Source organism: Anomaloglossus baeobatrachus, chromosome 12, assembly GCF_048569485.1.
Source record: "Anomaloglossus baeobatrachus isolate aAnoBae1 chromosome 12, aAnoBae1.hap1, whole genome shotgun sequence".
NCBI lineage: Eukaryota > Metazoa > Chordata > Amphibia > Anura > Aromobatidae > Anomaloglossus > Anomaloglossus baeobatrachus.
In genome coordinates this window covers 55,710,495-55,738,115 of record NC_134364.1, presented here as the reverse complement: position 1 = coordinate 55,738,115, position 27,621 = coordinate 55,710,495, and the positions used below count along the sequence as shown (strand labels likewise).

The following is a 27,621-nucleotide window of genomic DNA, read 5'->3' as shown; positions in this document are numbered from 1 at the left end:
CATAAAGTAACCAAAGAATGTGTCACCGCATAATTAGGTCAGAGAGCTATTTATAAGTGCAGGAATGCTGCGTGACGGTTTTATCGGAACTGCCATTAGCCAGGGGGAGAAAAAATAAAAAAGATTATATATATATGTGCCAGGAAATGTGTGTGTGTGTGTGTGTATATATATATATATATATATATATATATATATATATATATATATATATATATATATATATATTAGTAAATAACACAGGTTCCATCATTCACAATAGGTGATGTCACAGCTCACCTCCTCCTCCTGTACAATGACTGATAACTCCTCTATGTACAGTAGATAACACAGGTTCCACCATTCACAATTTCACAGCTCACCTCCTCCTCTTCCTGTACAAAAACTGATAGCACCTCTATATACAGTAGGTAACACAGGATCCACCTTTCACAATGTCATAGCTCACATCCTCCTCCTCCTGTACAATGACTGATAACTCCTCTATATACAGTAGATAACACAGGATCCACCATTCACAATAATGTCACAGCTCACTTTCTCCTCCTGTACAATGACGGATAACACCTCTATACACAATAGATAACACAGGTTCCACCATTCACAATAATGTCACAGCTCACCTCCTCCTCTTCCTGTACAAAAACTGATAGCACCTCTATATACAGTAGGTAACACAGGATCCACCATTCACAATGTCACAGCTCACCTCTTCCTCCTCCTGTACAATGACGGATAACACCTCTATACACAGTAGATAACACAGGATCCACTAATCACAACAGATGGTGTCACAGCTCACCTCCTCCAAACTGATGTAAACACCTACTTTTGAGCTGTTTGAGTTTTCTAAACAGGACATAATGGGTTTGCTTTAAAAAAATTTGGCCAGTCCTGACAAATTTGCCAACTGTTGGCTGCCATGCTTGTAGAGGTTCTCAAGGACCACTGCTGACCACCACAGGAGAATATGGACCCCGTGGGGAGGCACTATATACAGCCCATAGAAGCCCACAAGCTTGTTGAGTGTGTACCACGGACGCTTAGACACGGCACATGCAGTGTACAGTATGGCACCTCTGGAAGAGCTTTTTAGGCTTCCATAACCAGCTTGCTTGTATAAATGGATTGCCAGTTGTAAACCCTCCAGTTCTTCTCTAGCAGTTTGCATTCATCGGTTCTTTGTAGACGTCTATTCCACCTTTCTTTTGGATACTCTACGCTAGTGACCACCACCCTTGATGACCTTGTTTTCCCCCTTACCATGTCCTTGTCATGTATTCGTCTCTTTCCTCCACAAACCTTTGCATGAAAGGTGGATCCCATGCAAATCTATTGGTGTCCGTCATCCCAGAGACGAAGTCATCTAAGTAACACTCACAACTATGGATGGTCTGCAACGTACAAGTTCAGGCCAGCAATATTTCTTTGTATAAGAAGTTCTATACAAGAACTGTATAGCTGCGAACAGGGGTCTATCATCAAGGCCACAACTAGGATCTCATAGGTGCCACTACCATCAGAAATGTATACTATTGGTCTCCCAGTATGGGGCAGACGGACCTCCTGAGCCTCCCAGGTGAGAGACTCTGCTGAACCACCCACAGTTATCCCTTGGATGGCATAAAGTTAGAGATGTCCTTAAACAGGACCTGTCACTTGCCATAAATACCACATATATTGTTTTTTCACCTTGTGTAAACCACTCTGTTCTCCTGAATCTGGAGTTATTTTTCTTTTGTTCCTGCGCTTGTCACGCGGTGAGTATTGGGATTCCGCCAGGAATAAAAGAACCCTCAGCGGGCGCCGCAACAAACAGGGTACACCGGGAACATGATACTACAGTTGGCCCTGGTGCAAGTGGTTACCTCCCACACTCACCTCCCTAACATCCCTATACAGGTCCTTCCCAATCGCTAATCATGAGCCCTGACTTGCCCTGAACTCACCCTGGCTAGTGAGAAGGCTGGGGAGAGCACTAGTCTCATCACTGCAATAGTACAACACAAGGGTAGGGAAAAAGACAGGGGGAAATAGACACAAAAGGAAAACACTACAAGCTGATCCAAAGCAGCTAAACAACACAGCACAGCTGCAATTTGTCATAAAACGTCATCTTCTTCCAGAGACAGACTCCTTCCAAAGTGGACAGCATAGCGTGAGAACCTATAACCAACATCAAAAGTTAAGGCTCGTGACTTCATAGCCAAGGGGAGAAGTCACAAAAGAGCTGCACCTGAGATTAAGGCTAAAAAGGACAGCCAGGCAGTAAAGAGTCCTTAACCCCTTCAGCACTAAAGGAAAGCAAATACAATTAAAAATAAGATGCAGAGCTGCACACAATCAGACGCGGTGACCTTATGGTCCCAGACTCGCCAGGATCCCCCCAGAGTGACACTGCACCTCTCCATTCCTGACATATGGCCCCCTTGTACTTATATGTAAGTGCAGCCATGTTAGCCAAGGAGGAGTGCTCCTCAAATCTTATTTATGGGCATCTTCTTGAGGAACACACCCACTTGCCTAACAAGACTAGACTTATGTACAGAAAAGAAAGGGCCATATCTCAAAATTAGTGAAGCGCAAGAACAAAAGAGAAACAACTCCACATTCCCGAAAACAGCGGCATTTACCACAGGTAACAAAAAAATACTTTTTTTTTGTGACCGTACGTCTGTGGTACTATTGGATCCCTCCTGAATGTTTGGCATGCAGTCATACCGCATACTGAGTATGGTATCCAAATAGTGCCTATACAATAATGCTACGTTGTAAATGTAAAAAAACGCACAGTTACTACAAAGCAGTGCCGCATAATACCTAGTACATATCCCTATCCAACAATGGTCAATTATACCGCCATACAGTGACCAACACCTTCATACATAAAGTAACCTAATAACTGTAAGGGGTACTTTGCACACTACGACATCGCAGCTGCGATGTCGGTGGGGTCAAATCGAAAGTGACGCACATCCGGCGTCGTTGTCGACATCGGAGTATGTGAATCCTTTTTACTACGATTAACGAGCGCAAAAGCGTCAAAATTGTATGATCTGTGTAGTGTCGGGCATTTCCATAATGTCGCTGCAGCAACAGGTACAAAGTTGTTCCTCGTTCTTGCGGCAGCACACATCCCTGTGTATGAAGCCGCAGGAGCGAGGAACATCTCCTTACCTGCCTCCACCGGCTATGCGGAAGGACGGAGGTGGGCGGGATGTTTACGTCCCGCTCATCTCCGCCACTCTGCTTCTATTGGCCGCCTGCCGTGTGACGTTGCTGTGACGCCTTAGGAAAGAGGCGGGTCGCCGGCCAGAGCGATGTCGCAGGGCAGGTAAGTGCATGTGAAGCTGCCGTAGCGATAATGTTCGCTACGGCAGCTATCACAAGATATCGCAGCTGCGACGGGGGCGGGGACTATTGCGCTTGGCATCGCTACAATCGGCTTGCGATGTCGCAGCGTGCAAAGTACCCATAAGGGTTGAGAAATTAAGATATAGACAATGCTCTTATATATCATTGCGGTTCAACCTCCTACTCAAATGCCAGATGGGTTATGGAATAATAAAGTATCCTCTGCTGTCACACTCGCCGGGTGTAGCAAGCGTGGTGGTGGGGCGTTCAGACCTACGTTCGTCTGATGCACAACAAACAAAAGGGGACACCGGGGACACAATAACAGCAGGAGGCCATTGAACTAATGAGAGGGGATGGTGGGACACCTCCTATTGTCACCTGCAGCTGTCCCTCCTCTCCTCACCAGTCTCTATACAGTCTCCGCAATTGTCGCGATTCACTAGACCTCACCACTGCACTAACTAGACACAAGGTAAGTAAAGACAAACGGGGAAAAGTCACCCAAAAGGATAAAGCCTGAGAACAGGAAACTTCCACAGCAGAACCTTCCTCCAAGGTGCCCAGAGATCAAATGACTTTGTATCTTCAGCAAGGATTGCTGGGTAACACCACTATTTAAACCTGAAGGGCATGAATACAAAGTAACTGCAGCTGAAACACTCAGCTGGGAACTGCTTGGAAAAGCTGCCAGCAGCAAAACGGAAATTAACCATTTCAGTACTAAGAGAAACGAAACCCATTTAAATGTAGAGAGCCAGATGGAGCTGAGAGGCTCCAGTCCAAAGGCTGTCACTGGTCTCTAAAAACAGGGAGACCAACATAACATCAGCAGGTAAACAAACCCCAAAAATATATGATAAAAGGGGTTGCCCAGGATTAGAAAAATGGGTCTCCTTTTCTTACAGAAATAGCGCCACCCTGGACCATGGGATGTGTTTGGTATTGCAGTTGTGATTGTAAAGTGACATTACACCCATTATACAGTACACATGTCCTCCCCAATTTCTACCGTTCTGGCCTCAGTCTAATTTGCTTAGATAAGTTCAGCAGAGTATTTTTTTTTTAGCAGGGAGTGTAATAACAATGCCGCCCTCTGTGTCTGACGAGTGAGATCAGCAGCTTCTGTCCTGGTGAATACTCACAACGATCTTTTATCATCTTCATTCATCCTTCACGAAAAATTGAATCAAACTTGGTGAACAGGTTTGTTGTGGCTGCACCGGCCCGAGACGGAAACTTTTTTTTTCCCCCCTATATTGTTCTTTCCTCTGGCTCCGGTGCCAGGATGACAGTGCAGGTCTGCCTTTACTATTGTACTAGCAAACACTGGCCGGCACAGAGGAGAAAGGCACCAGCAGATTATGCAAAAAGGAAATATTGCACACAGCACCGCACAAACGTAGAGTGAGCTGCCGTCAAGGAAGGAGAACTCACGCTGGTGTGCAAGAAATGGAAGTTATGTAATGATTAACCAGATACAATGCTGAAATGCTTTATTACTGCCTAGGTCAGAGGTATGAACTGTCTGAGATTGCCTGTGTACTGTGTTCTGTGTACTGACAGGGGTCAGTGAGTGGAGAGTGAGATACTTCCACTGGAGGAGAAGTATATCCTCCAGTATATCCAAACCTGAGCGGGCGAACTGGGTCTGTTCCTTGAAGCCAGATAAGGGCTGGTGTTATGTGACCAATCCCATGGTTTATGTGGTGTGAATAAACCAACTGGACTTATAAATGAGAAGGGTTCCTGTTACCTCTAAGAAGCAAGCTGAGTAAGCCCATCACATTTGGTGGAGGATGCAAGCATTCAGGTTTACACCTCCTTTGTGATACATACCCTCCGCTATGTTACACCGTACATAAAATAAGGTGGTGTTGGCAAAGCATTAAACGGTGGCCAACTTAAATCTTGACATTGGAGACTCTACTTTGAGCCAGTTCTTCTGCGACCCTAATGAGCAGCTCTACCAGCAATCACCTGTAGTTTCACCATACTTTCTATACTTTCTGGGAGGCAGATGCTTCCAAAAAAATTGTACCAATGTGATGCCTCTTAAAAGCCACTTCATCCACCCTCTTGTGTACTTAGTTTGTACAACGTTTAGGTAGGTGGTATGTGTCACATCCTCAGTAGCTAGGACCCAATGTTCTCCAGCAGATCATCACCTAGGGCATCACCCTCCTTCCACCAACTTGCCTTGGTCCCATTCTGGTGCCATCTCTTTCATAGAGAAATCGTGCTTGTGTATCCAGTTGTCCACATGAAAAAAAATATATGATTCATTAAACTGGGCTGTCTTCTGTCATTGATCCGTGGTCCAAATGAAGCTCACATGCCCAAGATAAATGCTCTTATGGAGTACAGGGCACTCTGACCTCTCTGCATACACTGCAAGCTGCGATACTCTGTGTTGTGACATTTTTTTATCATAGCCAGTTCTGCTCATTATTGTAAACAATTTGCCCTAATGTAGCTTTTCTGTAGGCTCAGACTAAAGGCCGCTTTACGCGCTACAACATCGCTAAAGTGATCTCGTTGGGGTCACGGATTTTGTGACGCACATTAGTGATGTCGTTGCGTGTGACACCTATTAGCGATTTTGAATCATTGCAAAAACATTAAAAATCGCTAAGCGGTGACATCCCCCCCTAAGCTCAATTATCGTTGCTACTGCAGTAACGATGTTGTTCGTCATTCCTGCGGCAGCACACATCGCTACGTGTGACACCGCAGGAATGAGGAACCTCTCCTTACCTGCCTCCCGCCCGCAATGAGGAAGGAAGGAGGTGGGCGGGATGCTCGTCCCGCTCATCTCCGCCACTCCGCTTTGATTGGGTGGCCGCTTAGTGACGTCGCTGTGACGCCGAACTAACCGCCCCCTTAGAAAGGAGGCGGTTTGCCGGTGACAGCGACGTCGCTAGGCAGGCAAGTAGTGTGACGGGTCCTCGCGATGTTGTGCGCCACGGGCAGCGATTTGCCCGTGTCGCACAACCGATGGGGGCGGGTACGCACGCTAGCGATATCGGTAACGATATTGCAGCGTGTAAAGCGGACTTTACCCTGATCCAACTCTGAAGCTCACATGCCCAAGATAGATGCTGCTTGTGGAGTACAGAACACTTTGACCACTCTGCATACATGCAGCACCATACACTGCAAGCTGCGACACTCTGTGGGTTGTGCTATTTTTTTTCATCACAGCCAATTTTGCTCTGTTTTTCTAAACAATTTGCCCTAATGTAGCTCTTTTGTGGGATCAGACAAGGTTCAATTCTGAAATGTACATGCCCAAGATAGATGCTGCTTGTGGAGTACAGTGCACTCTGACCACCCTACATACATGCAGCGCCATACACTGCAAGCTGCGATGCTTTTTGTATTGTGGGGTTTTTTTTTTATCACAGTCAATTCTGCTCTTTTTTTAAACAATTTGCCCTAATGTAACTGTTCGGTGGCATTAGACCAGCTCCAGGTCAACTCTAAAATGCACAAGACCCAGATAAGTGCTTGTGGTTGAGTGCAGAACACTCTAACCGCTCTACATACATGAAGCGCCATAAACTGCAACCTGCGATACTCTTTCTAGTGTGTTTTTTTCTTCAATACAGTCAATCCTACTCTTTTTTTTTTTTAAAAAAAACAATTTGCCATAATGTAGCTCTTCTGTGGGATCAGACCAGCCCTGGTTCAACTCTGAAATGCAGAAACCCAAGATAAGTGCTTGTGGTGGAGTGCAGGGCGCTGTGACTGCTCTACATGCATGCAATGCCATACATTGCAAGCTGCGATGCTTTGTATGTTCTGACACCTTATTATCACTGCCGGAAAAAAAATATTTTTTTTAAGCAATTTGCTCTTCTTTAGTTTCTCTGTGGTTTCAGACCAGATGGGCATCTTCATGGATGTCAACGACAAGTTCGACACCCATCGTCTGCCTTTGACTACACAACATAAGATCCAGTCTTCTAACCACCACTGTTAGGCCCTTGTCAAAAACCATAGCACTCTTTTTTCCATGGTATTGCAAGTTGACTTTGTGATATTTTTTTAGAAGGTCAATGGCGCCCATAGTTTCCTCTCCTTTTTCTTTTAAAGTAGGGATGTAGACCGCTATTCTTAGTGAGTGATAGAAATGGCTAAGTGACTGAATGTCATGATTCATGCATGGCTCTGCCGTTCCTAAGCCGATGCAAGTATGCTGCCTCTGGGGTTTAGGTCCCTTGAGAGGGGTCTGTTTGTTGTGGCCTCGTTCCAGGGGTCGCACCACCATATCTTGGTGCTGCTACCTCTGGGACGCCGCCAGTAATATTTATGGCTCTGCTATGTGCACTGTTCCTGAGAGACGTTCTCTGTTTCTTCTCCTGCTACCCATACTGTTCGTCCTGACCTCCGTTCCTCCTGCCAGAGCTGAGCTCCGTTTCCCTGACCTGACCTCCATTTCTATGGCCAGTCCTGACTTCCGTCCCTCCTTCCCGACCTGACCTCCGTCCCTCCTTCCCGACCTTACCTCTGATCCTCCCTGTCCTCTGGACTCTGGTCTTGTTCCGTATCCTCCACGTCCTCCCCTGTGCTTACTTTCTCTCCCAGTATCCGACCTCGGCTCTGATCTTTGACTTTGGCTTGTTTTCTCCTCGATTCAGACGTGACATCCCGGCATAGATTCTGACTGATCAACTATCCTTGCTCTTCTATTAACGTCCTTTAGTGGGTTTCTTGTCTTACTGCACTCAGGAGTTCTCTTTGTACCCGAGTCCCTGCGCCCCCTAGTGGTAGCTTGACACTGAACACTTATGGTTAATTTACCGCCAGGAAGGGTGCATGCTCGTCCTATTCTCTAGCTCACAAATGGACTTGGATCCTCTGTTTTCGGATCTCTGGTGATCCCAGATGTCGGACCCTCACTAGGACATGATAGGTGGTGGGGCCACATTGGAAATTTGGAGACACGACGTATGGCCCCTCCTTTCTAATTCCACCCTGACCGCGCGCCATATTCCGATTACGGCTCATACGTCAGCGGCTATTAAATTGCGCTCTACATATAAATGTCACAGTGATCTTACCAAACACATAACAACTTTGTACAGAAAGAGGATTTGTAAGAGTCGCCGATATTCAGCCCTTCTCTTATCTCTGTCTCAGGAAACCAAAATGAAGTATTCTCATCACCCTTTTCAAATGATCTTGTTAGCACATCCAACGCCACGGAGGGAAAAAAAAGAAAGTGTGGTGGCCATGTCAAGATGTCTTTGTTGACGGTGCTCGTCTTCCAGGGGGAACAGAGCGAGCGTCGGATATCCGCGGAGTTTTATTTGGTAAACCTTTGTATTGAAGTGAAAATGTGAACTCGATGCATCCACCGGGCGCAGAGCGATCCTGTTAACCCCATCCCTGCCACTGAGGACAACATTGGAAACAAATCTCATGTTCTCCCACTAGTTAAGCTACTGTGGTGAAACACAGTATCTGAAAAGGTTTTTTTTCATATTAATGTATTGAGAACAGCCATTTTATCCTTTTTCCTGAACTTTTTTTTCGTTTTTTACAGAAGACCTTAGTCAGAAAAAACTAACTTCTATAGGAGAGGGTTGTGGTCATGCTCCGTGTAATGTGCAGAGGTCACTGTGCAGGGATCCGGAGGTGTCCCGCCAGGTACGAGAGGTCTCCCAGCACACGGTACAACCCAGGGGGAACACCTGGGTAGTGTTACGCTGGAGGAGGGGAGCAAAGCAACACAAAGGGTACACAATACAACAGTAGTCCCTAGTGCTTGGGAGATAGGGAGAGGGGAGTGGGGTCTCCTCCTAACACTCACTTGAGGCCAATCCCTGCCCTCCCTAATGTCTATAGACAGGTTCTTTCCCCATGCGCCGTCACGTGTCTGAACTCACCGTGACTAGTGAGGGCCAGTGAGATGCTAGTCTCACTCCTACAATAAGACAACACAAGGTAGGAAAGACAAACAGGAGGGGAAAGACACTCCTTGGTTTCTGCAGAAGGAACCTTCACAGCTGCAATAGAAACAACACCTCAGCTATACAGCAATGAGTTCCTTTAACTTGGACAGCATAGGTATGAGCTATAGCCGGCATAGGCAGGAGTGAGGAGCGGATATTTATAGCAGAATGGAGTAGCTGCAGCTGAGGTTACAACTACCTGTTAGATCACTGCAGGATAGAAATGAACCTGAACCCCTTCAGCACTAGAAGGCATTAAATACTCTCCAACTCCAGGTAAATGATGAGTGGGCATAAAAGCAGATCTGTGATCATAATACATTGTGACCTTCTGATCCCAGATTCCACCCGAGATCACATCAGGCCATGACACACTCGAGGGCCACAATGAAGACGACACACCGGGCTGGCTAATCAAAATAAGAGCCGCAGATGCCAGCAGAGAAGAAGCGGCACTCCTGCTAAGGCTAGTTTCACACTTGCGTTGAATGGCATCCGTTGCATTGCGTTGTGTGACAGATGCAACGGATGTGTTGCATATAGTGGCGCAACGGATCGTACAAAATAACGCAATCTGTTTTTTTTTCTGTTTACAGTTTTACAAGCGGCAGACTATTGTGAACGATCAGCTGATCGCTCACAGCAGCCGGCCACCGGGTGATCAGCTGATCGCTCACAGCAGCCGGTCGCCGGGTGATCAGTTGGTTGCTCACAGCAGCCGGTTGCCGGGTGATCAGCTGATCGCTCACAGCAGCCGGCCGCCGGGTGATCAGCTGATCGCTCACAGCAGCCGGTTGCCGGGTGATCAGCTGATCGCTCACAGCAGCCGGTTGCCGGGTGATCAGCTGATCGCTCACAACAGCCGGTCGCCGGGTGATTAGCTGATCGTTCGGCCGCCGAGAATGTGTGCGGGGGACGGAGTGCGGGGTGGATGGAGTGGTGGACGTTGTTATTGTCTGCAGCTAATCATGAGCTCTGCAGTTCCGAGTGGCTCAGGTAGAGCTGCTGAGCTTAGCGATTGGCTGCAGCGCTGCCGACGTGGCATCAGCTTTATACACAATAACAGACACAGGGACCAGTGATGTAGACTCAGTGCCGGACCAGGGGAGGGTGAGTAAAAGTCAGGTTGTTTTTTTTTTAAAGCAAAGTATAGCAGGGGCTGTCTGTAACCAGAAACCCCTTTTAATGTAAAGTGTACGGCCATCCTTATAGCGCCCCCTAGATGTACATTTTTGAAAACCTCTTATCACAATGCAACAGTGCCCATAATAAAGTTTCCTAAAAAAAAGCTCCCATCTGGGATTTGCGCATTTGCAGCCATTGCTCCATTACTAACTGTTTGCAACAAAATATAGATACGGTTTCCATAAATGTCAGACCCCCTAGCTGCACACGATTGAGGGGGTTCATATATTAACCAAAATGAGTTTTACCTGGGACGAAGGAGGCACATCGGTCACATCTTGCTCGCGGTCAGGCTCCACAACACTGGCGTCGGTACTCTCATCTGCTGCCTGGAAAGTTACGTAAAGGAAGATTTTACTGACGCTGTCAATAAAGGTCACATACGCCCCTCGAGAAAAGCCGCACACGACAGAGTAAAAACGGGCCACAAGCGGAGTGACGGGAGCAGCTATCACAGCATCAATCACAGGTGACAAACAAGTTTGGCCACATATTTCCATAATATCCAGGCTGTGAGGACGCGAGGCCTGATAATGAATGGGTGCAGAAAAAAAGCCGCGTCCCCATCCCCTGCCGAGATACAGACACCGGTAACTGATAACTGCAGTCTCACACTGCCTGATGGAGGACGGTAGGAGAACGGCGCACAGCAGAGGGATACAGAGAAACAGCCATCTGAGGAGTCTTACTCCACCGAAGGGAATAATCTTAAAGGTTTTTTTTTCTCCAAAACAAAGTTGATATTAATCAATAGATCTTGGAATAATAATAATTTCCACAATTGGATGTGTCTATATAAAATGTTCCTGTGCTGAGATAATCTTATATATGTGACCCTGTGGGGACTGTGTAATGGTTGTGTCTGACCGTACAGGGACGTGGTCTGATCATACCACAGCTCCTGGGCCAGGAAGGAAGTATAAAAGACTATAAAATACAGTAAAGGATGGGATCATAGATGATTCTTACTGTGAGGTAAAACATTTCCTTGCCTGTTTTAAAGAAAATGTTTTACCTCACAGAAAGAATAAATTTGTGATCCAGTGCTTTAATGTTTATATACTTTTTTTCTTCCTCCCCTGTTCTGTAGATGTTGTATGATCAGACCATGTTCCTGTAGGTCAGATACCAAGAGGTATAAAAGTAAAAATTGTTTTTGCCACCTTTATTATAGACCCCCCCAATATTGTGAGGCTATGGAGAACAGACACTAGTATCTAAGGATCCAATATTTACCGGTCTATAAAGTCTGATCAGAGAGTATATACTTTTACTAACATTGCACATAAAATGAGTAAATCACCAATACACAACACAGAGGGAAAGTCTCCAAAACTTTCCTACCTCTATAATCAGTGAAGAGTCTTCAGTCTCCTCGGCCAACGACGGCAAGAAATAAGAATCCTTCCTTTGGACCTAAACTCAAGAAACATATTTGTGTCAGTTGGGGATTTTGTATTACACATTATATATATATATTTATATATCACACAGTATATATATATATATATATATATATATATATATATATATATATATATATAAATGCTCAAATAATGTATAATTAGTGAAGGAAGGCTGACCTAGGTCTTTTTTCAACCTATGTAAATAAACAATCAATTTTGCTATTGGCTTTCATGAAATAAAATGTTACCACTTTTCCCTCTTACAGGCTCCTTTGCTTCTTGTATGTTGATGGATGCAGAATGAGTTAACCGAGAATCAGTCAGTGAGCTCGTATTGAAAAAGAGTTAGTAAGTCTTTTACCTATATTTTTTCTGATCTCGCAGCTGATTTGTTATCACATCAACTTTTAGGCTATGTGCCCACGCTGCGGAAAATGCGCGGATTTCTCGCGGAAAAGCCGCAGATTTTCCAGAAATCTGCAGCACAGCTACTCCCCAGCCATTTCTATGGCATTTGGGAAATGCTGTGCCCACGCTGTGGATTTTTCCGCAGCGGAAATCGTGTGGAAAAATCTGCAGCATGTCAATTATTGTTGTGGATTTTCGTGCGGATTTTGCCTATTCAATTGAATTAAAAAAAAAACAAAAAACACAACAACAAAAAAAACCAAAAAACGCAAAATCCGCAACAAAATCCGCGTCAAATCCGCATCAAATCCGTGTCAAATCCGCACAAAATCCGCACCTATGAAAAGGTGCGGATTCCGGGGGAAAGCTGCGGATTTTGATGCAGAAAAATCTGCAGATACAGAGTCCTGTGGGTACATAGCCCAAGAGTTACAAACTTCCCATCAATATGAGCTCACTGACTGATTCTCAGATAACTCGATCTGAAGTCGGCAACAGGTACAGAGGAAATTAGCAATTATACAATTGAATCTAAATTTTGCAATGCCCTGTCCCTAAGTTCTTTTATTACCTACGGAAAACACAAGGTTTAAAATAGGTTAAAAAATAAATAAATAAATAAAATTTTATATTATATATATATATATATATATATATATATATATATATATATTATGTTATATATATTTATATTTATATGAAGAATGCCACTGCCAGCCTCAATTGTGGTTCACATACTCGACACTGACCAAAAAAGACCCCCACCATATGTCCTATATAAAATCAATTGGTACAGAAAGGAGAACACTATTTAAAATGTATTTTAGTGACGATTTGTGATTCTGAGCAAAAAAAAAAAACAAACAAAAAAGGCGAATTTTCTTTTCACCATATGGGAAAATGAGAAAAAAAAAATCTAAAAAAGGTGAAATAAAATAATAAATGCTTTCTTTTGTCTCATTTTTACGGCACTGATTGTACATTAAAACTTACCTGAAAACACGATTCTCTAGCGATACCAAACTTGTATAGTGGTTTTTTTTTTGCTATTTTAGTGGCATAATTATTTTTTTTTTTTTAAAAAGTTTGTAAAAATAAAATGTTAAAAAAAATAACTTTCTATAACCTGTAACTTTCTGAAGATGGAGCTGCATGAGGGATTATTTTTTGCATGGTGAGCTGGCATTTATTTTTATTGACCCTATTTTATATATTGTGTTTTGATACATTGTATTGCATTTTTTTGTGAGAGGTATGATGAAAAAAAAAAAAAAAGATAATTTAGGCATTTAAACTTTTTCTTCACACTTACAGGTGTGGTTTGACCAATTATCCTTTGATAAGTGGATGCTGCCATACGCAAAATGTATATTTATTTTTTTACACATAAATGATATTATATAAAAAAAATATATATAATAGCATACATGTGTAAAACAATAAATATACTTCGTGGGTATACTAGTATAAATATATAAAAGTGTAACCCCTCCCCTCTGCCTATACATCCTCCCGTGCATCACGGGCTCCTCAGTTTTGGTGCAAAAGCAGGAAGGAGGAAACTTATAAATTGGTTTAAGGTAAATTCAATCCGAAGGATGTTCGGAGAACTGAAACCATGGACCAAAAGAACAATTCAACATGAACAACATGTGTACACAAAAGAACAACAGCCCGAAGGGAACAGGGGCGGGTGCTGGGTCTCCCAATAGGAGCTAGAAGAAAAGGAATTTACGGTAAGTAAACAAAATTCCCTTCTTCTTTGTCGCTCCATTGGGAGACCCAGACAATTGGGACGTCCAAAAGCAGTCCCTGGGTGGGTAAAAGAATACCTCGATAACAAGAGCCGACACGACTCCCTCTTACAGGTGGGCCACCGCCGCCTGAAGGACTTGCCTACCTAGACTGGCATCTGCCGAAGCATAGGCATGCACTTGATAGTGCTTTGTGAAAGTGTGCAGACTAGACCACGTAGCTGCCTTACACACTTGTAGAGCCGTTGCCTGGTGCCGCAATGCCCAGGACGCCCCCACGGCTCTGGTAGAGTGGGCTTTCAGCCCCGAAGGAATCGGAAGCCCAGAAGAACGGTAGGGCTCGAGAATCGGTTCCTTGATCCACCGAGCCAAGGTTGACTTGGAAGCCTGCGAACCCTTACGCTGACCAGCCACAAAAACAAAGAGCGCATCTGAACGGCGCAGGGGCGCTGTGCGAGACACGTAGAATCGGAGTGCTCTCACTAGATCTAATGAGTGCAAATCCTTTTCAAAGCGGTGAATTGGATTAGGGCAAAATGAAGGTAAGGTGATATCCTGATTGAGATGAAAAGGCGATACCACCTTAGGGAGAAATTCCGGAACAGGACGGAGAACCACCTTATCCTGGTGAAAAACCAGGAAGGGGGCTTTGCATGACAGTGCTGCAAGCTCCGACACTCTACGGAGTGAAGTAACTGCTACTAGAAATGCCACTTTCTGCGAAAGACGTGATAAGGAGACATCCCGCAGCGGCTCAAAAGGCGGTTTCTGAAGAGCCGTTAGCACCCTGTTAAGGTCCCAGGGTTCAAGCGGGCGCTTGTAAGGTGGGACTATGTGGCAAACTCCCTGCAGGAACGTGCGGACCTGCGGAAGCCTGGCTAGACGCTTTTGAAAGAATATTGAGAGCACCGATACTTGTCCTTTGAGAGAACTAAGTGACAACCCCTTATCCATTCCGGATTGAAGGAAGGAAAGAAAAGTGGGTAAGGCAAAAGGCCATGGAGGAAAACCGTTATCAGAGCACCAGGACAAGAATATCCGCCAAGACCTGTAATAGATCTTGGCGGACGTCGGTTTCCTGGCCTGTCTCATAGTGGCAATGACATCTTGGGACAACCCTGAAGACGTTAGGAGCCAGGACTCAATGGCCACACAGTCAGGTTGAGGGCCGCAGAATTCAGATGGAAAAACGGCCCTTGCGACAGCAAGTCTGGGCGGTCTGGCAGCGCCCACGGCTGACCCACCGTGAGATGCCACAGATCCGGGTACCATGACCGCCTCGGCCAGTCTGGAGCGACGAGAATGGCGCGGTGGCAGTCGGACCTGATCTTGCGTAGTACTCTGGGCAGCATCGCCAGAGGAGGAAATACATAAGGCAGTCGAAACTGCGACCAATCCTGAACTAATGCGTCCGCCGCCAGAGCTCTGATCTTGAGACCGTGCCATGAAGGCCGGGACCTTGTTGTTGTGCCGTGACGCCATGAGATCGACGTCCGGGGATCCCCAGCGGCGACAGATCTCTCGAAACACTTCTGGGTGCAGGGACCATTCCCCCGCATCCATGCCCTGACGACTGAGAAAATCTGCTTCCCAGTTTTCTATGCCCGGTATGTGAACTGCGGAGATGGTGGATGCTGTGGCTTCCACCCACTGCAGAATTCGCCGGACGTTTTGGAAGGCTTGACGACTCCGCGTGCCGCCTTGGTGGTTGATGTATGCGACGGCAGTGGCGTTGTCCGACTGGATACGGATCTGCCTGCCCTCCAGCAACTGCTGGAAAGCCAATAGGGCCAGATACACTGCCCTTATCTCCAGGACATTGATCTGAAGGGAAGACTCTATCGGAGTCCAGGTTCCCTGAGCCCTGTGATGGAGGAACACCGCTCCCCACCCTGACAGGCTCGCGTCCGTGGTGACCACAGCCCAGGTTGGGGGCAGGAAGGATTTTCCCTGTGATAGAGAAGTGGGAAGAAGCCTCCACCGAAGAGACGTCTTGGTTGCAAGGGAAAGAGAGACGTTCTTGTCGAGAGAGTTCGACCTCCTGTCCCATTTGTGGAGAATGTCCCACTGGAGTGGGCGCAGATGGAATTGCGCGAAAGGCACTGCTTCCATCGCTGCCACCATCTTCCCCAGGAAGTGCATGAGGCGTCTCAAGGGGTGTGACTGAGTCTGAATCAGAGATTGCACCCCTGCCTGCAGTGACAGCTGTTTGTCTAGCGGTAGCTTGACTACCGCTGACTGTGTATGAAACTCCATCCCTAGATAAGTCAGAGATTGGGTCGGTGTCAACTTGGATTTTGGGAAGTTGATGAGCCACCCGAACTGCTGGAGGGTCTCCAGAGCGACGGTGAGGCTGTGTTGACACGTCACCCGAGAAGGTGCCCTGACTAGGAGATCGTCTAAGTAGGGAATCACCGAGTGCCCCTGAGAATGCAGGACCGCCACAACGGATGCCATGACTTTGGTGAAAACCCGTGGGGCTGTCGCCAGGCCGAAGGGCAATGCCACGAACTGAAGGTGTTCGTCCCCGATGGCGAAACGCAAGAAGCGTTGATGTTCTGGTGCGATCGGCACATGGAGATAAGCATCCTTGATGTCGATCGATGCGAGGAAGTCTCCTTGTGACATCGAGGCGATGACCGAGCGGAGAGATTCCATCCGGAATTGTCTGGTGCTCACGTGTTTGTTGAGCAATTTGAGGTCCAGAACGGGACGGAATGATCCGTCTTTCTTTGGCACCACGAATAAGTTGGAGTAAAAACCGCGACCCTGTTCCTGAGTGGGAACGGGGGTCACAACTCCTTCTTTTTTCAGAGCGTCCACTGCTTGAAAAAGTGCGTCTGCCCGCGCGGGGGGCGGGGAGGTTCTGAAGAAACGAGACGGAGGACGAGAGCTGAACTCTATCCTGTAACCGTGAGACAGGATGTCTCTCACCCATCGGTCCTGAACATGTGGCCACCAGGCGTCGCGAAAGCGGGAGAGCCTGCCACCGACCGAGGATGCGGTTCGGGGATGCCGTGAGTCATGAGGAGGCCGCCTTAGGGGCAGTGCCTCCGGCGGCCTTTTGGGGGCGTGACTTAGACCGCCACGCATAGGAGTTCCTCTGGCCTTTGTCCTGTCTATTGGACGAAGAGGATTGTGGCTTGGCGGAGGGACGAAAGGACCGAAACCTCGATTGTATTTTTCGTTGCTGAGGTCTCTTGGGTTTGGACTGGGGTAAGGAGGAGTCCTTTCCCTTGGATTCCTTAATAATCTCATCCAATCGTTCGCCAAACAATCTCTCGCCAGAAAACGGCAAACCGGTTAAGAACCTCTTGGAAGCCGAGTCTGCCTTCCATTCGCGCAGCCACATGGCTCTGCGGACTGCCACAGAATTAGCGGATGCCACCGCTGTACGGCTAGCAGAGTCTAGGACTGCGTTCATGGCGTAGGAAGAAAACACCGACGCCTGAGAGGTTAAAGATGCAACCTGCGGGGCAGACGTACGTGTGACCGCATTAATCTCAGCCAGACAAGCTGAGATAGCTTGGAGTGCCCACACGGCTGCAAAAGCCGGGGCAAAAGACGCTCCCGTGGCCTCATAGATGGATTTCACCAGGAGTTCTATCTGCCTGTCAGTGGCATCTTTTAGTGACGAGCCATCTGCAACCGAAACCACAGATCTAGCCGCCAATCTGGAGACTGGGGGATCCACCTTGGGACATTGAGCCCAACCCTTAACTACGTCAGCGGGGAAGGGGTAACGTGTATCAGTAAGGCGCTTAGTAAAGCGCTTGTCCGGAACCGCTCTGGGCTTCTGGATGGCATCCCTGAAGTTAGAGTAATCAAAAAATGCACTCCGTGTACGTTTGGGAAACCGAAACTGGTGTTTCTCCTGCTGAGAGGCCGACTCCTCTATAGGTGGAGGCGGGGGAGATAGATCCAACACCTGGTTGATGGACGAGATAAGATCATTTACTAAGGCGTCCACTTCAGGTGTATCAAGATTGAGAGCAACATCAGGGTCCGAGCCCTGAGCTGCAACCTCCGCCTCGTCCTCCAGAGAGTCCTCAAGCTGGGAACCCGAGCAGCGTGAGGAAGTCGGGGAAGATTCCAAGCGAGCCCGCTTAGCTGGTCTGGGACTGTGGTCCGTGGAGGAGTCCTCCACGTGAGACCTAGGGCCCACCCCGGCCGGGGTGGACCGAGAGGGTCCTGGAGACACCGATCTAACAGGGTCCGGGGCCTGTGTAAGGACCGGTCTGGACTGCAGGGCTTCTAGCAGCTTGGCAGACCATTTGTCCATAGACTGAGCCATGGATTGTGAGAGTGACTCTGAGAGCTTTTCAGCAAAAACTGCAAACTCTGTCGCTGCCACCTGGACAGTGGAAGCAGGGGGGTCTGCCTGAGCCGAGGGGCCCACAAGTGACCGAGGCTCCGGCTGAGCAAGCGTAACAGGGGCCGAGCATTGCTCACAGTGAGGGTAGGTGGAACCCGCAGGTAACATAGCCCTACAAGAGGTACATGTCGCAAAAAAACCCTGTGCCTTAGTGCCCTTGCTCCTTGTGGACGACATGCTGTTGTGTCCTAGGAGCGTGATCACTGAGGGTACATAGAAAAAAGGGTATACAGCCCGGCCGGACAGAAATAAGTATATATATACGTATCTATACCGGCACCCCAGGGGGACCAACACCGAGTGACCGGTGCGGCTTACCGACCGCTAAAAAGCGGGGTGTGTGTGCTCCAGATTCCCTGCCTTGGTCTCCCAGAGCTGCAGAGCTGTTCTCTGTGATTCTCCACCGGCAGAATGTCTGAAAAATGGCTGCCGGAGCTCTCAGGGGAGGAGTGAAGCCGTGGGCGGCGTTAGGAAAAGTGCGGGAATCTGGGGTCCCCACAGTGATCATTGAGGGGGGAGGGAGCATACAGGATGCCCCGGCCCTCACATCCGACGTCAGGTCGGCTGTCCCGCCCCTATCTCTGATAGACAGGCCCGGGGGCGGGAGTTTTGCTACTAGGCCGCGATGAAGCCGGGGACTAAATTTAATACCGCGGCCGACAAGAAGGCGCGGTCGGCGCGGTAGTCCCCGGTCTTCACAATTCAGCAGCCAGTTGCGGCGTCCGGGAACCAGGCGCTCCATACACAGTCCCCATGGGGACACAGAGTACCTCGTGGATGCAGGGCCCTGTCCCTGAGGATAGATAAGCTCCTGTCCAGCAGATTCCCTCAGGGGCTGCGGAGGGAGCACGGTCCCAGAACCTGGATGACCGCTTCGGATCCCACTTCTACCAGAGCCCTAAGGGATGGAGAAGGAAACACGGCATGAGGCTCCAGCCGTCGTACCCGCAATGGGTACCTCAACCTTAACAGCACCGCCGACTTAGTGGGGTGAGAAGGGAGCATGCCGGGGGCCCCGTGGGGGCCCTCTTTTCTTCCAACCGATACAATCAGCAGCTGCTGCTGACTAAAATGGAGATGTATGAGTGGATGTGTGCCTCCTTCCATACAAAGCATAAAACTGAGGAGCCCGTGATGCACGGGAGGGTGTATAGGCAGAGGGGAGGGGTTACACTTTTGAGTGTAATACTTTGTGTGGCCTCCGGAGGCAGAAGCTATACACCCAATTGTCTGGGTCTCCCAATGGAGCGACAAAGAAAAAAAAAAAAATATATATATATATAAATATATATATATATATATATATATATATATATATATATATATATATATATATAAAAATGGATCCAAAAGAGCGCAGTCCTGCACCACCCGTAATAGCCTGCCACACCTGGGATCACTGATGGATGAGGAATATAGCACTAGGCGTCCTTGTTGGAAACCGGATCAGCGTGCTGGTCCAAACAGCGAGAGTCAATTCCATTAATATTATTAATATATATAAAAATATATATATATATATATATATAGATATATATATATATATATATAGATATATATATACACTGTTTATTTAAACCAGGGGTGGGGAACCTCCGGCCCGCGGGCCGTATGCGGCCCGCCATGACCTTTTCTGCGGCCCCCGGGCACATTCCACAGTCCACAGAGCTCGGGAGGCAGCAGCGTCTTGCTTGCTGCTGGCCCTTTAAACCCTGTATGGCTTACGTCCTCATGCTAGCGTGAGGACGTACTTTGTGGGTGGAGTAAACGCTCAACTCGCTCTTTTTCCACAGAAGAGAAGCTACTACCTCAGCGTCCGACAGGTGTGTTTGTGCTCCCATGCCTGTGTGTGCCCCTGCACATCCCCACTGCAGCCTGTGCTCCGTGCAGCGTCCCATCCACCTTGCGCATCCCCACTGCAGCGTCCCGTCCTCCTTGTGCATTCCCACTGCAGCCTGTGCTCCGTGCAGCGTCTCATCCTCCTCACTCTCCCCCACGGCAGCCTGTCCCCCTGTGGCCTCCCCACGGCAGCCTGTGCCCCTGTCGCCTCCACACTGCTGCCTATGCCCCTGCGGCCTCCACACTGCTGCCTGTGCCCCCCTGGTATGTCAGAACCCCTAGCAATGTCCTTATATTTCTCCCAGCCCTCCCAAGTGATATATAATCCTCCCCAGTGATATATAATCCTCCCCAGTGATATATAATCCTCCCCAGTGATATATAATCCTCCCCAGTGATATATAATCCTCCCCAGTGATATATAATCCTCCCCAGTGATATATAATCCTCCCCAGTGATATATAATCCTCCCCAGTGATGTCTAGTCCTCGCAGCCCTCCCCAGTGATGTCTAGTCCTCCCAGCCCTCCACAGTGATGTCTAGTCCTCGCAGCCCTCCCCAGTGATGTCTAGTCCTCCCAGCCCTCCACAGTGATGTCTAGTCCTCGCAGCCCTCCCCAGTGATGTCTAGTCCTCGCAGCCCTCCCCAGTGATGTCTAGTCCTCGCAGCCCTCCCCAGTGATGTCTAGTCCTCCCAGCCCTCCCCAGTGATGTCTAGTCCTCCCAGCCCTCCCCAGTGATGTCTAGTCCTCCCAGTCCTCCACAGTGATGTCTAGTCCTCCCAGCCCTCCACAGTGATGTCTAGTCCTCCCAGCCCTCCCCAGTGATGTCTAGTCCTCGCAGCCCTCCCCAGTGATGTCTAGTCCTCCCAGCCCTCCCCAGTGATGTCTAGTCCTCGCAGCCCTCCCCAGTGATGTCTAGTCCTCGCAGCCCTCCCCAGTGATGTCTAGTCCTCGCAGCCCTCCGCAGTGATGTCTAGTCCTCCCAGCCCTCCCCAGTGATGTCTAGTCCTCCCAGCCCTCCACAGTGATGTCTAGTCCTCCCAGCCCTCCACAGTGATGTCTAGTCCTCCCAGCCCTCCCCAGTGATGTCTAGTCCTCGCAGCCCTCCCCAGTGATGTCTAGTCCTCCCAGCCCTCCCCAGTGATGTCTAGTCCTCGCAGCCCTCCCCAGTGATGTCTAGTCCTCGCAGCCCTCCCCAGTGATGTCTAGTCCTCGCAGCCCTCCCCAGTGATGTCTAGTCCTCGCAGCCCTCCGCAGTGATGTCTAGTCCTCCCAGCCCTCCCCAGTGATGTCTAGTCCTCCCAGCCCTCCCCAGTGATGTCTAGTCCTCCCAGCCCTCCCCAGTGATGTCTAGTCCTCCCAGCCCTCCCCAGTGATGTCTAGTCCTCCCAGCCCTCCCCAGTGATGTCTAGTCCTCCCAGCCCTCCCCAGTGATGTCTAGTCCTCCCAGCCCTCCCCAGTGATGTCTAGTCCTCCCAGCCCTCCCCAGTGATGTCTAGTCCTCCCAGCCCTCCACAGTGATGTCTAGTCCTCCCAGCCCTCCACAGTGATGTCTAGTCCTCCCAGCCCTCCCCAGTGATGTCTAGTCCTCCCAGCCCTCCACAGTGATGTCTAGTCCTCCCAGCCCTCCACAGTGATGTCTAGTCCTCCCAGCCCTCCCCAGTGATGTCTAGTCCTCCTAGCCCTCCCCAGTGATGTCTAGTCCTCCCAGCCCTCCCCAGTGATGTCTAGTCCTCCCAGCAATGTATATTCCTTCCAGCCCTCCCCAGTGATGTATATGCCCTCAGCATCTCCTGTGATGTATATGCCCTCAGCATCTCCTGTGATGTATATGCCCTCAGCATCTCCTGTGATGTATATGCCCTCAGCATCTCCTGTGATGTATATGCCCTCAGCATCTCCTGTGATGTATTTACAGCAGTCCCAGCTGACACAAACGTGGAAAAACAGTTGTGAGAAGCAATAAGATCAATATTGAATAATATAGCCGCACCAAAAACAAGAAGCTTCAGCCGCCACGATGAGTTAATTGTTTGACTAAGTATAGCAGGGTAATTTTAAGTTGATAGTTTTGTGCGGCCCCCGAAGGTTGGTAGAAAATTCCAAATGGCCCTCGGCATTAAAAAGGTTCCCCACCCCTGATTTAAACAGTATATATAAATATATATTATATTTATATTAATATACCCGCAAGGCATATTTATTTTTTTACACATGTATGATATTATATATATTTTTAGAAATAGATTTATATATATATATATATATATATATATATATATATATATATATATATTTATTTATTTATTTTTTTATTTTCTATTTTAATTTTCTTAATTTTCAACTTTTTTTTTTTTTACTCCATCATGAAGAGTCAAGGGGGTGAATCCCATACTCTGCATTGAGATGTTCCTTACTTCCATATGGATGAGGTTCATGCCTTCAGTTACTGGAGACAACATGGACTCCAAGTCTTGGTCATGTGGCTCCTGCCTTAAACGTTCAAGCTGTTCAATAAGTGAGTTGCGTTGGGCAAGTAGAATGACTTCTTTCTTCTGGTTTAGTCTCTCCATTTGTTTCTTCATAGTTTCAGCCTGCTCCTAGATAGAAAGAAGGGGGAAAATTACTATGTATACGCACCATGAGTAGCTGGAGGTAGACTGAGCGTTTCCATGTTGGTGCAGGATGTCATTCTGATATTGAGAGAAAACCAGATATTGCCATTGTCCACCAACAAGCTAATAGGTGACTAAGTGAGATTTATTTGCTCCAATGTTTTATTCGGCTCTCTCCCAGTCTCTATGGTTGAGCTCTGACGTCCTCTCACTATCCAGATTCCCCACAAAGCAGATGCTGCATTCCCTGCCCAGGCTTTTATACAGGCTAAAATAGATCCTCCTGATTGGCTGTATTATGCCATGTGATGTTATAGCTGCAAGGTCTAATGCCCACCCTGCTGCGCCTGAGGTCATGTGGGTCCTTCTCTGGTTGAAGTAATCTTTGGCAAAATGTTAAATGACAGTTGCCATTCACATGAAATTATTTGCAAATTGTTCAAATTTCTCAATTTTAGTGAGTTGCTAAAATTTTGATAAAAAAGGATTCAATTTGCATCAATTTGATTTGCTCATCTCCATGCATTTTCAGGAGAAGATGGTCACTTGTCCGCAATACTCATGTTGGAGGTCCATGCAATATATGAAGTCCGCCAGCACCTTACGTTAAGGTGCAGACCCCCATGAGACAACCCCTTTATGTAAGCGATTTATGGCTTGTACAAGATTAAGGGCGCTCCACCAGACCCAAAAATATGGAAACCATTGTTTCCATACTGAATAAGTCCTTTAAAGGGAACCTGTCTGGTGCAATATGCCCGCAGATCCACGAGCAGTTCTGGGTGTATATTGCTAATCTCTGCCTAACCGTCCCTGTATCTAGGAGCATAGATAAAGAGATCTTTAGAAAAAAGTATTCTTACAGATCCTTTATGATATGCTAATGAGCACAGGGACTAGTCGAAAGGGCGTTACTTCCCCCGACTAGTCCGTCCCCATAGCATGGTAGTATGTCCACAGGGACGTACTAACATGCTATTCAATGCAGCATCACCAGCGGTGACGAGCATACCTGTATCCACTGTCTCTGCTGTTCAGAAGTCCCCGGCACTTCCGGTCATGCGCACTAGATCTCTCTGAAGCTCGGACATTTACACCCGGCTTCATATTGCGCATGACCGGAAGTGCCTGGGACTTCTGGACAGCAGAGACAGTGGATACAGGTATGAGTGTCACCGCTGGTGATGCTGCATTGAATAGCATGTTAGCCCCTGTGGACATACTACCATGCTATGAGGACGGACTAGTCGGAGGAAGTAACGCCCTTGTGACTAGTCCCTAGTTCATTAGCATATCATAAAGGATCTCTACAAATACTATTTCAGTAGATGTCTTTATCTATGCTAGTGTATACAGGGACGGTTAGGCAGGGATTAGCAATATACATCCAGAACTGCTCGTGGTCCTGGGTGCATATTACACCTGACAGGTTCCCTTTAAGTCCGCTAACTGCAATCTGGGGAAAAAAAGGAGCTGCTACTAATTAGTTATAGTCACACTTTTGTTACAAGATACATGTATTTAATAAAAGGTCTAACTTTGTAAAACACAAAATAAAACAAAATGGTATAGAATGTAGATAATAGTAATAGAAAAAACAGACTAATAAAATCATAATAATAACAACAATAACAAAAATATACATTGATAACAATAACAAAAAAAATAAAATAAAAAATATAATAATAATAATAATAATAATAATAATAATAATAATAATAATAATAATAATAATAGTAATATATTATTACTGTACCTTCAGATCAGAAGAATCTTCTCTGGATGCTTGTTGTGCTTTTTCATGCTCTTTCTCCAGTTCTGATATTTCACTTATGATAGGCTGCAAAAATGGATAAAAGCAAACACAAATTGTAAAATGGAAGATTAACGGTTGGTGGAGTTAGGACCGCACAATTCATCAAACAGGGCACTTTTATTCCCATTACAATGGAGTGGCAGTGCAAATAGACCTCTGCTTGATGCATTCTCTATGGGACTGCCTGAAAAAGGAAAGTGCACCGCAGGGCAGCCCCATAGAGAATGAATGGAGCGGTGGCTGAGGATGTGCTCTCTCACTCCCAGCAGTTGGACTTCCGCCGATCAAAATGATTATCTATAGTAACTCCAATTTATTTTTTTCACATAAATTAATATTACAAATGAAGATAAGACATTTTGTAATCATTCTTATCAAAGAAAAATGACTCTTTTCCATCTTATCAGCCACTTTTTGTCTCCTGCACCCACAAAAACTGCTCAAATCTGTCTACAAATCCATCTGCACTGAAGGATCAAATGACACGTCTTGGTATAAAAGTCTATGGGGACAGGAAAAGTGAGAAGCTGGAAAGAAATAAAAGAAAAAAAGATACAAGAAGACTCTATTGAGACGTCTCGTGCATAGGAAAAACTCTAAATATTGCAGCTTACAAGTGTTAGAAAGGCCAGAACTAGTGTTATTCCTCATGTGCACACACAGGACGGCTCATTCTGAAAAGTCACCTGAATGTATGGTTATACTTTTAATGCCTATCTATGGAAAAAAAATAATTTTGAGCATTTGAATCAAATATAAAGCATGTTAAGTTACCTCTAAGAGATGGTTCTGCTCCATAATAACCTTTTCCAGCATTTCGGCCTCCCTCAGGACCACTACCATCCTTCTGAATACACACAGAGACTGCACCCCAGATTCTGAGAGGGGAAGTGATGGCCGGTATGCTTCTATCTCTGCCATTGTCTTTCTGATGTGATTTATGTTATCCAGCATGACCTGAATAGTATGGAAAACAGTGACAAGCCATTAATGCATACACTTTGCTAATGATAACAACCTGTCCATACTTCCAAATTGTCATAATCATAAACTGTGTGCAGTCCTTTTCCAGTATTTTTTAAAATATTTTTACTGACTACGGCCGGTTTCAGACGTCCGTGTTTTAATCAGGTACCAGTCACACGCATGTTTGCATACGTGTGACATGTACCGGAGAAAGCACGGGTCTGTGAAATAAGAAAATTTTCCATATTTACCTGTTTTCTTCGGCTCTGCTGCCTCCCGCTCCTGGCCCCCGCTCATTATATTCATTGAATATTCACCGCACTCAGGACCTGGAAGCCGGAGCAGCGCAGGGACAGCGCTGGGTACAGCACCGCAGAGGACAGCATCGCCGAGGACAGCACCGCGGGGACAGGTGAGTATTCTGCAAGCACAGTGACACCCGGGAGGTCATTGGAGTTCTTAATGAACTCTGATGACCCCCCGCGACAACCCGCGCTACAGCTTCACGGGTTCATCAGAGTTCATTGGGAACTGTGATGAGTCCCCGATGCGGTCCCCGCGATGTTCTGGCTTCCAGGTTCCACTACACACACACGTATACACTGAGCACATAATACACACATAGCAGACACACATGGATACACCGAGTACACACACACACACATAGCGCACATGCATGTATACACTGAACACACACACACACTCCGGCTTCCAGCTCCACAGAGCACTGAATATTCAGTTAGTATAATGAGCGGGGGTCAGGAGCGGGAGGCAGCTGAGCTAGAGACAGCAGCGCTGGAGAGAGGTAAAAATAGAAAAACTTTTATTAAAATGACCCGTGATTTCTCCGGTACGTGTCACACTGATATCACACGGATCACATCAGTGTGCGATACGTGTGACACCCGAGCTGACGGAGAAAAAACAGACATGCCTGTGTTGCGGGCGGAGGAGAGGACGCTGCGCTCATCCACTGCTCGGGTCCGGCTGCTCTGCTGCTGCTGCTCGATGGCTCGAGCGGTGGGCCGGATCCCGGGGACTCGAGCGGCGTTCCTCGCCCGTGAGTGAAAGGGGGGGTGGTTTGGTTTAGGGATATTGTCCGTGACACCACCCACGGTTGTGGTGAGGTTGTGACACCACCGCTGCTCTGGACGGGGATCCCGGGAGCGATGACAGGGAGCAGCTTGGATGTTGGTTCTCCCCTTCGTGGGTAGGGGGTTGGTTGTCCCAGGGCCCGGTGAGGGGTAGGGATGGATGGCAGGCGGGTTACGGGGCCTGGTGAGGTGCAGGGTCATGGGGGCAGCGCGGTGCCGCACGGCACGGTGGTACTCACTCAGCCAATGACGAATGCAAAGTCCTTGGTAAAACACACGGCTGGATGGACGGGGCCCACTGATGGCTGCGGTGGTTTCTGCTCCCGGTAGGTTGATGGTGACTGTCTTTCCCTGCACCTTTGTTGTGTTCACGGTACTGATGGCTTCCCACCGGTAACCCGCTCCCCAGCTACTGAAGGAGCCCCTTTTGCCCGCAGGCTCTGGCCCTGGGAATTGTAGCCTTGGCGGTGACTGTGTTTCCCTTTACGGTATGAACTGTTGCCTTCAATCGGGTCTTGACTGCTGGGAAACCCCGGAGGTTCCCTTCGCTAACGGATTTGACCAGTTTTAAGGCGACTCTTAGCCTGGTCGGGGTCCATAAGCCCTGCCGAATGGTGCTGGCTTCTCTTTGCTCCCCGATCCGGTACCGTCGGGCCACCGCCCGTCCCCGGTCCTTACGGTTCGCTCCAATTAGCCTCTCCTGCAGACGGTCACCACCGTCTGCCAACCTTGCTGTATGTGCCCGGGCCACGCACCCGAACACGGTCAGTCTCCTCTCCTACCACTTCACTTCTTCAACCCTCAAAACTAATCTGAACCCTTTTCCCGCCTCCAGGACTGTGAACTCC

At 47.6% G+C, this 27,621-nt stretch overlaps 1 protein-coding gene across 2 annotated transcripts in view; it reads right to left on the bottom strand.

Moving 5' to 3' along the window:
- The window catches only part of SYNE2 (spectrin repeat containing nuclear envelope protein 2), a 518,190-nt gene that overhangs the window by 158,018 nt on the left and 332,551 nt on the right, over positions 1 to 27,621 (bottom strand). For both annotated transcript variants that reach the window (XM_075330437.1, XM_075330436.1), the window contains exons 60-64: positions 25,488 to 25,670; positions 24,654 to 24,737; positions 22,700 to 22,882; positions 11,844 to 11,915; positions 10,748 to 10,828 (exon numbers count right to left, since the gene is read on the bottom strand). In XM_075330437.1, the coding sequence (XP_075186552.1) occupies positions 10,748 to 10,828; positions 11,844 to 11,915; positions 22,700 to 22,882; positions 24,654 to 24,737; positions 25,488 to 25,670 (603 nt within the window). The remainder of the gene's footprint in view (positions 1 to 10,747; positions 10,829 to 11,843; positions 11,916 to 22,699; positions 22,883 to 24,653; positions 24,738 to 25,487; positions 25,671 to 27,621) is intronic.